Here is a 16649-nt window from a genome sequence, read left to right on the forward strand (position 1 = left end):
CCACCATCAAGCTCGTCTAAAACAGACCCATCTATCCTTTTTCATCAAGGAACAAAGAGAAATGTAGTACAGACTGAGTGGGCATCATTTTAAAGCTGTGCCTTGACTGTTCTTCAAATTATTATGGGCAACAATCTGTAAGGTTCTAAGCACATGACTAAGATGTAGTCAGTAAGGAAGGTTAAGATTCTGAGGGGGGCCAGTTCTAACAACCATGCAAAGGGATACTATTTTCTAGCCCTTTAGGGCAAAGCAGCCAAAAGCCTCAATAGCTCTTAGTTTGCTAGGACTACCAGAACTAAGTACCATAGGCCAGGTGGCTGAAACAAAAGACATTTATTTCCTCACAGTTCTGGAGGCTAGAAGGTGTCAGTAGGGTTGGTTTCTTCTGAGACCTCACTACCTGGCTTGTAAATGGTTGTCTCCTCTGTGTCTTTGTCATAAATCCTCTCTTTATAGGGCGCCATTCATACCAGGGTACACCTCAATGACCTCATTTAACCTGCAAAGACCCTATCTCCAAATACAGTCACATTAAAGGTAATATGCTTATTATAACTTCAACATACAAATTTTAAGGAGGACACAATTCAGCCCATATCAATAGTTATACTCCACAGGAATAAAAGACAAATTCAATATGGCCACTGCAAGATGGCAGTGTACAAATCCTAGCTCCCTACATTCAAACCTATAACCCCGAGATCACAAGTCGCATGCTCCACCAATTGAACCAGCCAGGCGTCCCTTGGGTCATCTATTTTTAAATAGAGATCAAATTCACTGCCAGTAGCTCTCAATTTTTAGTTCTTCATATTGTTTACCAGAATCATTTTTCTCTTCTTTCAACTTGTATTTGCTCAATTGCTTAACAGCAATATTCAATAAACACATCTACATGGTAAGGATTTTGTAGAATTTAAGTGCATCATTGTGCTCACTAGGCACTGATGCTCTCCTAGGCTCTGAAAATGAATAGAGAGAACAAAACTGAACAGCAATGAGCAGGGGTAAAAGATAAAATCGAATAAAGCCTAAAAGAAGAAAAAAGGTAATAAAGGCAGGGGCCTGGAAGTGACAATAGACTGTAAAATACCAACTCCTACCCCCAGTATACAGAAATTTAGTAAAGAATGTCACGAACATGTCTTTTTGGGAAGAGAAAACCTGGGTCTGCAAAATAATATAGATTAAGAATATACTATATTAGATTAATGAAGTATCTTAGATGGAGAAGCAGAACAATATAGTTGTTAAGAATATGATCTCAGGGGGCCAGCCTTTGAGCAACAGCAACACAAGATGGCAGCCACCACGGGCTCAGACAATTTATGAAAACCTAATATACAGTCCTAAAATAGAATGTGGACCTAAACACCCAGAACCACCCCCCTTTGTAAGATTTGTAACAAAAATTAATATGAATGTTAATAGTTAATAGTTCTAATGGAATGGTGGACCCAAGAGCCGTATCAGTGCTAGCAAAATGGCAGAATTCATATAGCATCAAAGTTGTCCTGCAAGACATACTGCATGAAGCATGGGTGTTATACGCAAACAATGAATCATGGAACACTACCTCAAAAACTAATGATGTAATATATGGTGACTAACATAACACAATAAAATAAAATTAAATTAAAAAAAGTTGTCCTGCAAGAGCTCCAGCACCTAATGATGTCTAAAGAAAACATGAAACTCCCTCAGCTGCCCAAAGGACAGTGTTACAGCAATTAATCAAAAAAAGAAACCACAAGCCCTCCCTCCTCCCCCCCTTTTGATTTAAGCAGTCATTTCCCACAGGAGTATATTTTCTGGATACGTCTTATAGACCTCAAAGTACTGGAAAGGAAGCTCCCATTCAAAGGCAATTTATCTTAGGATACTGTAAATGATACTAATTTATTGTCCATTTGAAATACATAAGCTGTGCTATTAAAAATAAATATATATATATAATCTCAGGGCACCTAGGTGGCTCAGTGGGTTAAGCATCTGCCTTTGGATCAGGTCATGATCCTGGGATCAAGCCCCGCATCGAGCTCCCTGTTCAGTGGGAAGTCTGCTTCTCCCTCTTCCCCTCCCCACTGCTCTCGTGCTCTCTCTCTCTCTCAAATAAATGAAATCTTAAAAAAAAAAAAAAAAAAGAATATGATCTCTGAAGCCAAAATGCCTAGGTTTTACTCCCAACTCTGCCACTTACCAGCTGTTTTTTGGTTTTTTTAAAGATTTTATTTATATATTTGACAGAGAGACACAGCGAGAGAGGGAACACACAAGCAGGGGGAGTGGGAGAGGGAGAAGTAGGCTTCCCGCCAAGCAGAGAGCCCAATGTGGGGCTTGATCCCAGGACCCTGGGATCAAGACCTGAGCTGAAGGCAGACGTTGAACACCTGAGCCTCCTAGGTGCCCCTACCAGCTGTTTTATCTTGAGTAATTTATTTAACCTCTCTGTGCCTTGGTCTTCTCATCTGCAAAATGAGCATAATAATAATCCCTGCCTCATAGAATTGGTGTGAGGACTGAATGACCTCAAATTTTTTAATGCTTAGAATGCTACCTGGGACCTATGAAGTCCTTAGAGTTTGTTAGTTAATTAACTAAATACAAAATAGCACACGTTCCATCAGAAACATTAGAGCAGAGGGTTTAAGACAACAGATATTGTAATAAGATTCTGTGGGGCTGAATGCCAGTTTCTATTACTTATTAACAATTTCCTTAACCTCTCTGTACCACAGTGCCTTCATCTATAAATAGATTGACTTGGATGGGGCGCCTGGGTGGCTCAGTTGGTTAAGCGACTGCTTTCGGCTCAGGTCATGATCCTGGAGTCCCTGGATCGGGTCCCGCATCGGGCTCCCTGCTTGGCGGGGAGCCTGCTTCTCCCTCTGACCCTCCCTCCTCTAATGTGCTTTCTCTCATTCTCTCTCTCTCAAATAAATAAATAAAATCTTTAAAAAAAAAAAAAAAGATTGACTTGGATGATCCACTTCATCAATAAAATGGACTTGTATTACCATCTTATCAGGGTATTCTGAGGATTAGAAAAATGCTTAGCACACAGTAAATGCTTGGCAAATTTTACCTATTCTTATTCTTCTGTTGTTTCATTTCTCAACCTTTCTTGACTAAGCATGATAAAACAATTAAAGAGTCTGTCCTGCTTCTACTAGGTTTATCTAACATGTGAATCAGTCTACCAATAATCTCATGAAGCAGTCTTCACTTCTGATCATGGAAGCATGAGTTCAAAATATTAGGAAAGATTGGATTTCTGCTTCTTGCCATGATGGGGAAACAGAGACCAGATTCCTCCTTGTGCCTCAAAAAGTAAAAACAAAACAAAATGCTACATGTGAAACAACAGCTCTTAGACATTTTACAGAAGGGAAACATACAAAGTAAGCCCTAAAACTGCTCCAAAGTAAGTCCTAAGATTGCCCCAGTTTACTACCTAGAGAACATTTCTAGGAAGCAACACAGGGAGTACCCAAAGAGCCGAGCTGTCTACCCGAGTTGAAGAGTCAAAACTGAGAAGCTGGGGAGGTTAAGGGGGCTAAAAGTTGAAAGGCAGAGTACTAGAAAGGAGAGAGCTCAGCAAGGGGGTTCCTCTTGAATTTTCAGTTGAGTGATGTGGGTAAGAAAACTATCCAAGAAAATGAGTAGGTAGTACACTTCCCAGAGCTCACACAGGGCCAGGAATAGACCATGTTCCCACCAGCATGAGTGGGGAAAAAAAACTCATAATGCATAGACGTCGAGTAGAGTACTCAGAAAGCACTGCCTCAGAATTAAGGAAAAATTAGCCCCAAATGCTGCTCTAGGCCCACCCAACAAAGCCAAAAAGTAATCCTTGAAAGAATCAAACTATTTCTGAATAATATAACTGCATCCCAGAATAAAATTCAAGAATGTTTAAAGAAATACAAACATATGCAGCAAACAAGGTAAAATCATCTTGCTGTATCACTGAACTGGTACTTGGCATGGGACGGATACAAAAGAAGAACGGAATGAAACACTAACACAGTTACCAGACATGGGAACAAGCCTAGGAAAAAACATAACAAAATATAAGAAGTTTTCAAGCCCTAAGTTGCAAGACCACAGATGTGAAGAGATAGTACTTCAAGTCATGTGCCAAGAAGGGGGAACACGTTAGGTCGTGAGTGCTACCCAACTTACAATTTTACTCAGCATCACACAGCAAGTCTAGGACCTCTGGAAAGGTGACGTCAGGAGAAGTCAGCCTCTAACACTGTCCTATGTCAATGTCTAACACTGTACTAATATGTCTGTGGAATTTGAGCTCCTATATCAAATAATGTCACTGAAGTTTGTATATAATAAGTATTGCTTCTACTCAAATTTCTCGTTTTCCTGGTAATTTTTTTTCCTAACAAAAAGCTTTACAAATACCTATTGATCAAACATACTTTCCTTCTTGAAAAATTCTTTGATTGGTTTCCAAGATACCTCTCTCTCTTGATTCTTCTCATTCCTAAAAAGCCCTACTCCTTTTCAGTCTCTCCTCTGTTAGTTCCTCATCTCCCCAATCTCTTAAAGTCAGATGGCCTCAGGGCTCAATCCTTTGACATTTCTTCCTTCTTTATCAACAGACAGTCATTGGATGATCTCATATATCTAATCATTTGTTGCACTTAAACACTGATAATTCCTTATATATCTTCAGTCCAAATTTCACCTATCTTTAACTGAATGTCTAATCAGTGATCCCTGACAGTTTCCCAGTCTCAGTTCATGGTTTTTACAATTTTCTAGCTGTTCAACCCCCAATTTTCAGTCATCCTTCACTCATATTTTTCTCAAACTCTGCCATGTAATCCATCAACAAATCCTATCAATTCTACCTCCAAAATACATCCTCAAATCTGACCACTTTTTACCACCTGTACCACCATGGGTTCAAACAACCACTGAATCTTACCAAGATTATACCAGTAACCTTCTAACTATAGCCAGAGGGATCCTTTTGATTTAAATCAGATCATAATATTCTTCTGCTTCAAACCCTCCAACAGCTTCTCATGTCACTCAGGATAAAAACAAAAATCTTTACAATGGATTTAAAGCTCTATTCCATTTGGCTTCTCACTATGTCTCAGACCTCATTTCCCACTTCTTACCTCTTAACTCATTCCATATAAGCTTCACTGGACTCTGCTGAACAAAGAACACATGAAGCAAACTCTTAGATCAGGTCTTTGGCACTTAACTGTTGCCTCTGTCTGAAACACTCTTCTCCAGATACCTCTATTCTGGCTCTGTGACTTACCTTCAGCTCTTTGCTCATATGTCAGCTTATGAGTGAGGACCCTCCCTGACCATCTTATATAAAATGTCAACCCCTGGGCCTCACATTCCCTACTCTCCTCAACCTATTTTATTTTCTCAATATCACATATGTCCATCTGTTATATATTTACTCATTGTCTCCCTCCACTAGAATCTAAGCTCCTCTGAGGGCAGAGCTTTAGTTCTTTCTGTTCACTCTTCTGTTTTCCATGCCTAAAACAGTGTCCAGCACATAGCATGTACTCAAATGGTGACTATATAAAAAGGCAGAAAGAAATGAGAAGAGAGTTATTTTCAGCAATCTGAACAAATCACTTAACCTATTTCAGAATCAAATTTTCCTGTTGTGTAAAATGTGGCATTTGGACTAGTTAACCTTTAGAAAGCTCTAGCATTCTGTCATACTATGCTCCTCCCATGGAGTGGTCACAGGGCTGTCCTACCATCACAATGGGCACATAACTGTCTACTGATATGCTTTCTTTCTCTTGAATTTTGAATATAGCAGAAATATCTGACATACATTCCCCTTACTCTTCTCTGTGACTTTTATTCTGTTCCTCCCCATTATTAAGGAGAAAGGTTTGGGTTTTAGCTACTAGGCCAAAAGCAATCACCAAGGCCTACATTCACGTCAGAGCAGGTTTCCTTACCTCCACTGCAGCGTGCGGCTGGAACAGGGACTGCCAGGACTGCTATGAGCTTGTGGGTTCAGGAAAAATGCAAGAGGAGAAGTAGCCAGGGCACAATCAGCACTAAATGGGATTTTAGTGAAGTACAGGGCTGGAGCTGATGTGGGTGAAAACATGTGCTGGTTTACTTCAGATCCTCGGCAAAGAGTAGAGATTCTGACAACATACCACGGTAGAAAAAAGCAGGGTCAGGGATAATTTCTCAACCAAAAAGAAACATATTCAAAGTGGGTTAGTTTAGGCAAGAAGCTCAAAAAAAAAAAAGTGGTCAAAAATCATTCTCGAATATCATACTTCAGTGCAATGTTGGCACACAGGGACCATTGAGACTAAAATTTAATCCACAGAATTAAAACCAAAAATGTAATCTTTGGGTATTCAAAGTATTTACATTTGGCTTCTGGAAAAATCTACAACAACTCACCAATTAGCAAGCAGTAAGTAATATTTTGTGTCAATGACTAAAACTTCCTAGAGAAATGTATATATCCATAAAAGTAAAACATTAATAGTTAGACTATATCTACCATAACACCAACTTATTTAGCTAACTTTTGCCTAATGAAACCTCAAATAACATCATTTAACTCTGTATAATAAATTTTGCTTCTACTTAAATTTTAGTTTTTTAGGTTACTTTTTTCCCCTAAAAACAACCTAACCATCTCGATATGTGTTAAGTCCTAATGAAGACTATTAAGTAAATAACATCATTAGACTGAAAACAGATGGTAAATATGGACTTCTACTTTGTTGATCATTGATTGATAGGTCACAGATGATGAAAAATAATTGACAGATGCACAGCATTTAATTTGCTATAGTAGGAACATGGCTTTCTATACAAATACCATATTTAGCCACAATATTTCATTTCAAAGATTTAAAAAAACAAGTATCACATAAGCACCTGTTTAAAAATATTAGTTTCCTGTACTGTTATTACTGTTTATATACGGTTACATTCTACTTGTGTTTAATTATATATATTCAAAGGAAATCTTTGCCTTCCTACTAATTATCCCTTTAGCTGGCTTCAGCATATTTCCCAGAGGAGTACACAATATGTGGATATAAAAGGATAGAAAGATAGAGGGCAGAAAAGTATTTTAAATTCCAGATGTGCCCAAATTTCCACAAACTCAACATAATAATAAAAATTACAAGAATTGAAAATATCAACTTTGGCTCTCACTTTCAAAAATAATTTTCACTTTTCTAAAGAACTATTGCAAAAATCAGCTCCCTAGTATATATAAGCTAGAGCTAATTAGAACATACAATAAGACAGTTCTTATTAACCTAAATAATATTGCTTATACAAAATTTTAGAGTCTCAAATCTTAATATGTAAAATGAGCCTTAGCCATTTTGATGAATATATAATTAAGATTATAAATCTATGAGAACCAAATTTCATTCTTTTTTTATTATGTTAATCACCATACATTATATCATTAGTTTTTGATGTAGTGATCCATGATTCATTGTTTGCATATAACACCCAGTGCTCCATGCAGAATGTGCCCTCTTTAATACCCATCATCAGGCTAACCTATCCTCACACCCCCCTCCCCTCTAGAGCCCTTAGTTTGTTTTTCAGAGTCCATAGTCTCTCATGGTTCGTCTCCCCCTCCTTCATTCTTCCCCTCCTGCTATCTTCTTCTTTTTTTTTAAACATATAATGTATTATTTGCTTCAGAGGTACAGATCTGTGATTCCAAATCTCATTCTTTATTTGCTAGTAATTAACTCCTTGGCAAACTGGTTATACAATGAGGCTAGAGTTTAAAAAGGATTGTTTGAAAAAGGAAAAGTGATTTATAAACTACTTACTAGCTCCTCAGGGGGAATTTTCCTAAGCTAAATTCAAAGTCACTAAAACAGACACAATGATTACCGTAGTGTACCAACAACATTTGGAGAGCATGATTTTGACCACTTATGTTCTCTTAAACTACAAACTTAATTTAAAAAATTTACAATTTTGCTAACAAATCCTCTTCACTTTAAATGACACTTTAGTTCATAAAGCTTCTTTTTTATGGTCTTTAACTTTTAGTCTTAGTAGGAGGATAAACACTTTTTTAAACATAGGCCAATCTTTCCAATTATATACTTCAGACAAGTCCAGTCTTCCAAAGTCTGGTCGAATCATTACTTAAATCAATGAGCATCCACTAACACAGAAAGGCAATGACCCAAAGGAAGCCCACTGAAGAATTGTGTCTATTCAAGTATACCACACTATCTCCAGGTAAGCTCTAACATTCACAGGAAGAAAGTCAAGGGCACGCCCTCCAGCCTGAGTTACGCAAAGGCAGTTCAAGACAGATCACTGAAGTGTAATGGATTCTAGGACACTTCTTTCCCTGGTTCCCTACTTTGCTGATCAATGCACTCTGCACTTCTTCATTAAATAAGCCTGAGCAGCTCTTGGAAAAGCTACCCTGACGTGGAAGCCATCTTCCATTCCCCAGCTATGAAATCCTTATCTAAGTATTTTTCTATTTCTATTTTATTTCTCTATTGGCCAACACAGAAATAAAATTCAGGTCACACCCTGAAGGACTCAGACTTGGATCTGCAAGGGCAGATCTGAGGTCCTGAGCTGACAGGCCAGGGGCAGAAATACAATACCCTCTCTAGTCCAAGGAGAAGATACTTTCATTTCCATTTGTTTCTCACATTCATGGGGCTTGTATATGCAGCTTCGACACTAAGTTGAAATACACATCTGCTTTCACGGCAGGAAAGAAAGATCTTCATTGTTAACCCAGTTCCCCAGGTACCTAAGCACCCCTAAAATGGTATCTAACTCAATGTCATAATTAGAAGCCCCGTGGGCCCCTGCCAGGGACCAGTGTTTTGACCTTGAATTTGTGAAGCCAGCTCAGCCCTCTTTCTGACAGGCATCTCCAAAGCAGAGTCTTTATCCAAGCAAATGAAAGTGTGTTAGTTGGCATTAGTTCTTTTCCTAACATCTGCCAGTTTCCACTCAGATACCCCAGCCTCCTTACTGAATCCGCAGACATGGTGCTCCCAGTCTCTCTCTCCTCCGTTTCATCATTTTCCTGGCTACTCAAAGCTTTTGCCCTCTCACACTCGGGAGTCTTGGCAGGAAGTTCTCTCACACAAGGGGTATGCGGTCTATAAGCCAAAGGAAACTTACAAAGGCTTCCCAAACTTAAGAGAAAAATTAAAGCACTGTTCTTCAAAAACATAATATTCAGAATTTCCCCCCACCCCCACCGCAAAAGACCTAAGAGCCCAGGAGGCAGCAGTGAGGCACAGTGAGGAGTCCCAGATCCCAAATGAATCAGCTGTCCTCTGATCTGCCTGACATCATTCACACTAGGCCTGTAACAAATCAGAGCGTCAGAGAGCACCTTGTTCCTCCTCAGTGACAAGCACCAAACTCCCTCCCCCACAAGTCAGTTGCAACCTCCAACCCTGAGGCCTGGTAGCAGTGAAGACTCTGGCAAAAATTGTATATACCAACTTGAAAACTCACACTGTGACAGAAATACCATTACCTCTGGAGGCGTGGGCCAGTATAGAACAGCTGTTGCAGTGGGCAGGGGACTGGAAGAAAGCATACTAAGATCCCAAATCAGTAAATTAAGGAGCTAAATATGTGGGCATTTCTGCAACATTATTCATTCTCAAACCCACGTCCGGTGGAGGATGACAATCTTTTCTTTTTTTTTTTTTTTAAGATTTTATTTATTTATTTGACAGAGAGAGAGACAGCAAGAGCAGGAACACAAGCAGGGGGAGTGGGAGAGGGAGAAGCAGGCTTCCTGCCGAACAGGGAGCCTGATGTGGGACTCAATCCCAGAACCCTGGGATCATGACCTGAGCCGAAGGCAGACGCTTAACGACTGAGCCACCCAGGCGCCCGAGGATGACAATCTTAATGTTAGGGCTCAAAGCATAGCCATTATTCAAATTCTGAATTTGATCAATTTAAATAAACTCTGTATTCCTTCCTTAGACAAAGTTCAGCATCATTTTTAATTCAATTTCTACTACTCTCTAATCACTTGAATAAACTTGTAGAGAGAAAAGCCATAGGAAAGCTAAGAAAATAAACCCAGAAACTATTTGGTTTAATTTCAGTCAGTAACTATTAATGAAATCATTTGTATGGCAGATATTACACAAGACATTATGGTAAGCTACAGAAGAACTCTAATGAAGGGTAAGCTACTTAACTTCCATATGCTTTGTTTTCCCTATCTGTAGAATGAAAATAATTTAAGGTACCTAATAAAGAGGTTGTGGTGAAGATTAATATAAGTAAAACAGAAAAGTGCATAGCAAAGAGGAAGTGCTATAGAAGTGTTAGCTATTTTTTTTTTTCAAAGATTTTATTTATTTATTTGACAGGGAGAAGCAGGCTCTCCGCCGAGCAAGGAGCCCGACACAGGGCTTGATCCCAAGACCCTGGGATTATGACCTGGGCCAAAGGCAGATGCTTAACCGACAGAGCCACCCAGGTGCCCAAAAGTGTTAGCTATTATTATAGTTCTTGCCCTCCAGGAGCTGGCTCCCAATGTAGAGGAGGAGATAAGCCCAAACATACAAGAAACCATCTGACAAAAACAGCCTGGTCTGAAGAAAGCCAAGTGCTCAGGTAAAGCCAAGTGATCAAGTGGAGCTAAAGGAACCAGAATAAGCAAAAGTCTTGGTCCCCTGTTTCAGAGAACCTGCCAACTCTGAAGGGTTCCTCTCATTTATTTAGATGACAAAGTATGTCAAACTATTTTTCTAGGGTAACATTCAAAGGATTAATTCCTACCCCAACCAATACTTTTTCAACTGCAGGTCACAACTCTTTAGTAACTCATAAAATCAATTTAGAAGTCAGGTCCAACATTTTCTTAAAAGGGAAAGAGAATGAAATAGAATAGAAAATACTAGAGTGCTTCACACAGTAAGACCTGTTTTGTGAAATATGTATGTTTGTGACATTTATTACTGATAATACACATATATATATATATTTTTTTTTAAGATTTTATTTATTCATTTACTTGAGAGAGTGAGAGAGAGAGAGCACATGAGAGGGGGGAAGGTCACAGGGAGAAGCAGACTCCCCACCGAGCAGGGAGCCCGATGCGGGACTCGATCCAGGGACTCCAGGATCATGACCTGAGCCGAAGGCAGTCCCTTAACCAACTGAGCCACCCAGGCGCCCCTGATAATACATATAAATACAAGGGCAAACGATGTGATGGGCTGCAATGTAAGATCTATTTTTTATTAAGGGTCAGAAACTAAAAAATTTGAAAGCCACTGTACTTATTACCCAAGCAAACTCACTCTCACCTAGTAGCTACAGACACTCAATTCCTCCCATTACCAGTCTAATCACTTGGCTCTCACAGCTCCTATTTCAGAATTCCCTGCTCTCTGTAAGTCCTAATGAAAATGGAAACACTCTTCAGAAATCTACAACTTCTCAATAAGTCCTGAGTCCCACTTTGGGAAAGTTTTGTGATATTATCAGGGTCAGTCACAAAAGCCCACACTCCCACAACTAAGAAACCAGCCATGGTCTATCCCCGTCCCAAGCCAAGGCCATGCAGTTAAGGCCAGGCCCTAAGTTTCTACTCAACACAGTCCATTCTCTAATACCCAAGCCCATTCTCCTGAGTAATAGTAATAGTAATATAATAATGATGACATAACAGCAACCAACATTTATAAGTACTTACTATGTACTGGATTTTATTCTAAGCACTCTACACATAATACCAAGGTAGTCCTCATCACAGTCCTATAATACATGTGCTATTATTATAATTCCATTTAAAAAAAAAACATACACAAAGAGGTTAAAATCTTTAAAGGGGTGGTAAAGGGGAAGGTACCCTTTCCTCAATATATCTGCACCTAGTTACCCTACATATGAATTATGCTAGCCAGAAGTATTCCTGTGTTCAGCCAAGTTAGTGAACTGAAGTAATCTCTAGAATCAATGTTATGAACCGCTATGTTATAAATACCTTTCAGCAGAAGATTCTGACAATAGCAAATACATTTCTCTCTAGTCTGCTGTGCAATAAATTGGGAGAGGAGAGAGAGCATGGAGCTCCTTAAATAATGCTAAAGGTTGGAAAATACTTGATTTTTAGAGAATGAGAATCCTATCTTATGTCCTTCATCTGACCCAAAGAAAGTATCACTCTTAACTCCTAGGGTTTAACATATTCCCACAGAGAGCACTTTCTTTAAACTTACTGGCATTATAATATATCTGTGCCAATATTCCTTTAGCTTTGTCAGCACTAGGAAAGCTTAACATTTCCCTGGGATTGGACAGCACTCAACAACTTGAGGTAAGGAAAATCAAACAACAACCTTTTCTTATTTGTTCACACAACTATTTATCGACTGCATTACCACCCTTAGGGCCACGCGAGAAGGGTCTCTGCTATGGGCTTCTCACTTTAGCAGTTATGCAAAATCACAAACGCAAAAAATAAATTCACTAAAGAAATGGGTTGCCTCTGTCACACTTGTGATCTGGAGTACTGCACTGACTGACAGAGTGCAACCCTAAAAATCCATTCTTACAATTTACACTGTTCAAACCCCAGGAAAACACTTGCCCACATCTTTCTTCCTATGTATGTTTTTTTCTTCCTATGTATTTTTTAAGAAGACAACCATGTCAGATTGCTGTTACAGACTGTGAAACAGCAAACTTCTGAAAGAACCCTGCTGAGAGTATAAAATATTTTAACAGCAAAGGGCCTTAGGCGTAAGCAAAAAGACTAATTAACCTGTCAAATCCTTCCTCCTCTCGGGTAACATGAGTGGAATAGATTTCTTGGCTAATACAAGTACTGGTTCCAAACACAGCCAAACTAACTATCTACTTGATTTCTTTCTGTTCTAATTCATGGTTTGAAAGATATTCATCATTTAGCTCAGTATGCATAACAGAGCACATGGCAGCTGAGGAACATTTTGCAGAATTAAAGAATTCATACTACTAGCAAATTTATTTTTGTGCAGGTCTAGACATAACATATGTAAGGCCATAGACTAACTTTTTATACTGATAACTGTACAGTTAATGCTAAAATTGAAATGTTTTTTATAAAAATACATACTTAGATTTATCTAAAAATCACAAAATTTTTAAATTTAGCTTAACTTTTATTTATTTATTTTTTTAATTTTATTTATTTATTTGACAGAGACACACAGTGAGAGAGAGAACACAAGCAGGGGGAGTGGGAGAGGGAGAAGCAGGCTTCCCGCGGAGCAGAGAGCCCAATGCGGGGCTCGATCCCAGGACCCTGGGATCATGACCTGAGCCGAAGACAGCCGCTTAACGACTGAGCCACCCAGGCGCCCCTAGCTTAATTTTTTAAAAAAGATTTATTTATTTTAGAAAGAGTGCATGAGCAGGGGGAGGGGCAGAAGGAGAGGGAGAGAGAGAACCCCAAGCAGACTCCCCACCGAGTGCAGAGCCTGAGGCCCAATCCCACGACCCTGAGGCAATGACCCCAGCCAAAACCAAGAGTCTGATGCTCAACCGACTAAGCCACCCAGGCGCCCCAGTAATTTTAAATATTTAAAAATAAAAATAGGGAGACCTAGGTGGCTCAGTTGGCTGAGCATCTGACTCTTGATTTTGATATTGGGTCATAAAATTGAGCCCCGCGTGGGGTTCCTCACTCAGCGGGGAATCTACTTAAGATTCTTTCTCTCCCTCCCCTCCTCCCCCAGCTCGTGCTCTCCTGTGCTCTCTCTAAAATAAACAAATAAACCTTTTTAAAAAATAAAAACAAAATAACTTTGGAAGCATGAAAATTTTCAATTTTTAACACTTTATGTTTTTTGTAAAAATATATTCAAACTTGTGCTCACTTCAGCATCACATATTATACTAAAATTAGAAAAATACAGAGAAGATTAACATGGCCCCTGCACAAGGATGACACACAAATTCATGAAGCATTCTGTATTTTTGTATTTTGTAATATATTTTTGGAAACTGAAAAAGTATATATTCAAACTTGGTACTCTCTGAATACAATTACATTTTATTTTTAAATCCTCTAGATCATTATAATAATGAGTACGAGCTATAATCAGGACGGAGATAGAAAAGCAGGAAAGTGGAGCTTAAGAAAAAGAAATAGGGATGCCTGGGTGGCTCAGTCGGTTAAGAATCTGACTCTTGGTTTTGGCTCAGGTCATGATCTCAAGGTCATGAGACTGAGCCCCACTTTGGGCTCCACGCTCAGCATGGGGTCTGCTTGAGATTCTCTCGCCCTCTGCCTCTGCCCCTCCCACTTGTGTGCTCTCTCCCTTTCTCTCTCAAATAAATAAATCTTTTAAAAAAGGAAAAATAAAAAATAAATCTTTAAAAAAAAGAAATAGAAAATCTACAAATAAGTTTGTTTGCTTAAATGAAAAAACAAAACTAATGAAAGTGAACAGACTTCACCACACACAGAAAGCACACATACAATTATCAGTGGTAAAGAAAAGACAATAAACAGGAAATAAGCCATTATATTCAAAGAAGTGAAGCAAATGTCAATATAGAAAGAAAGTATAATTGTTCTTAAAATAATATTATCTATCCAATATTTAGCCAAATATAAAGGTGTTTTTTTCTCCTGTGGTTTAACGGTGATGTAATCACAGAAAACAAAAAATATTTATAGGTTTAATGTAAATTATTTTGAAATTTGACACTAAAATGGCTAAACATTTAAGCTGGATAAAAAATGATGAAACAAATGGTCACTGACAAGAATAAAGACTTAAATGAAATTAGTAATTTTACTGATAATAAAGCGAGAAAAAAAATCATACCTAACTTTTTAAAAAAATATATACGACTCAGTTCTATAGATGATAACAGGAACAAAAGTCATGTTGAACAACTTTGTTATATATATTACTGAGTTATCTGAAGAGGAAAATGAGGAAGTAGAAATGAGAATTTCATTAACTGGAAACAAAATACAGGTTCTGACTTATGAAAGAACTAAGAAAAATTTCTCAATTTTAGGCATTAATATTGTCAAACTTTCACCTGCAACTATGACAGAGTTATGGAAACAAAACTTACCATTCTACTACGAACCCCCATAAAACTAGACAAAACATACGAGGCAGTAGTTTTCAGGCACTAGGAAAATGCAACACAAAAATGCAAGCCTAGAAAAAAGGGAAACTCAAATGCAGAGACATCCCAGTTGTCCCTACCCTCTGCTTGGGAACAATTTTCTTACAGTGGCAAAGAGAGCTACAGTTCAAGCAAAACACAGTAGTTCCACTAAGCTGAGAAGGCACAGGTTAGAGTTCAGGGCAGCTAATCAAACATACATTGAACATTCATCAAGAAAGACCACAAGCTAGGCCATAAAAGAAGTCTCAAGAAATTTCAAAAGATTGAAATCTTATAAAGTAATGTTATCTGAACACAACAGAACTCAAAATCAATTACAATTTTTAAAAAGCCTACAGGATTCCCCAACATTTGAAAATTAAACCACACTTCTAAATAATCTATTGGTCAAAGATGAAATGACAAAAGAAATTAGAAAATAATTTAGATTCAATTAAAATTAATACACAAGATACCAAACTTTATAGTATGCAGCTAAAGGAGTGCTTAGAAGGAAATTTATAGCTTTAAATGCTTACGTTAAAAAAGGAAGATCTAAAATCACTAACTTATGCCTCTACATTAAAAACTGAAAAAAAGCAAATTAAATTCAAAATACAAGAATACATAAAAGTAAAAACAGAAATCAATGACTGAAACACTGTCAACTATACTTCAATTTAAAAGCGGGGCGGGGTGGGATAGAAGAGCCCTGTCACAAGCTCTAGAAGCTGCCTGGATGGCTTAAGACATGTTTTTAAAAAGAAGAAGAAATCAATGACAGAAAAGAAATAGAAAAAATTAACAAAACCAAAAGTGGGTTCTTTGAAACTATTAATAAAATTAATAAAAATCGTTGTAAGAGAGGGGTGTTTGGCTGGCTCAGTTGGTAGAGCATTCAACTTTTTTTTAATTTTTTAATTTTTATTATTATTTTTAAATGTTTTATTTATTTATTCATGAGAGTCGGGGGGGGGGGCAGAGGCAGAGGGAGAAGCAGGCTCCCGCCTAGCAGGGAGCCTGATGCAGGACTCGATCCCAGGACCTGGGGATCATGACCTGAGACAAAGGCAGACGCTTAACCATCTGAGCCACCCAGGCACCCACCAACTTTTTTTTTTTAAGATTTTATTTATTGATTTGACAGAGAGATAGAGAGAGAGCACAAGTAGGCAGAGAGGCAGGCAGAGGGAGAGGGAAAAGCAGGCTCCCCACCGAGCAGGAAGCTCGACGTGGGGCTTGATCCCATAACCCCGGGATCATGACCCAAGCTGAAGGCAGCCACTTAACCGACTGAGCCACCTAGGCACCCCGAGCATTCAAACACTTGATATTGGGGTCATGAGTTCAAGCCCCACGTTGGGCATAGAGTTTACTTAAAAGAAAAAAAAAATCCTAGTAAGACAAATCAAGAAGCAAAGGAGAGAAAACACAGATTACCATTCTTAGGAATAAAAGATGGGTTACTGCAACATTTCAATAGACAATAAAAG

At 38.4% G+C, this 16649-nt stretch overlaps 1 protein-coding gene and 1 non-coding gene across 11 annotated transcripts in view; one reads left to right on the forward strand and one right to left on the reverse strand.

Moving 5' to 3' along the window:
* MAST2 (microtubule associated serine/threonine kinase 2) overlaps positions 1-16649 on the reverse strand; it is a 219652-nt gene that overhangs the window by 95789 nt on the left and 107214 nt on the right. The window contains exons 1-2 of one of the 10 annotated variants that reach the window (XM_035018680.1): positions 9032-9438; positions 5973-6167 (exon numbers count right to left, since the gene is read on the reverse strand). The exons of 8 other annotated variants lie outside the window; for them this stretch is intronic. In XM_035018680.1, coding sequence (XP_034874571.1) covers positions 5973-6167; positions 9032-9081 — 245 coding nt within the window. In that variant the 5' untranslated portion in view covers positions 9082-9438. Of the gene's footprint in view, positions 1-5972; positions 6168-9031; positions 9439-16649 lie in introns of those variants that run through there. One more of the 10 variants, XM_035018681.1, reaches the window with a different exon arrangement.
* On the forward strand, positions 13894-14003 carry LOC118020419. The gene has a single exon (XR_004681860.1). It is a non-coding gene; the product is annotated as a U6 spliceosomal RNA (small nuclear RNA).

The sequence above is a fragment of the Mirounga leonina genome, unplaced genomic scaffold (genome assembly GCF_011800145.1).
Source record: "Mirounga leonina isolate KUSES-001 unplaced genomic scaffold, KU_Mleo_1.0 Mir_173, whole genome shotgun sequence".
NCBI classification, from domain to species: domain Eukaryota; kingdom Metazoa; phylum Chordata; class Mammalia; order Carnivora; family Phocidae; genus Mirounga; species Mirounga leonina.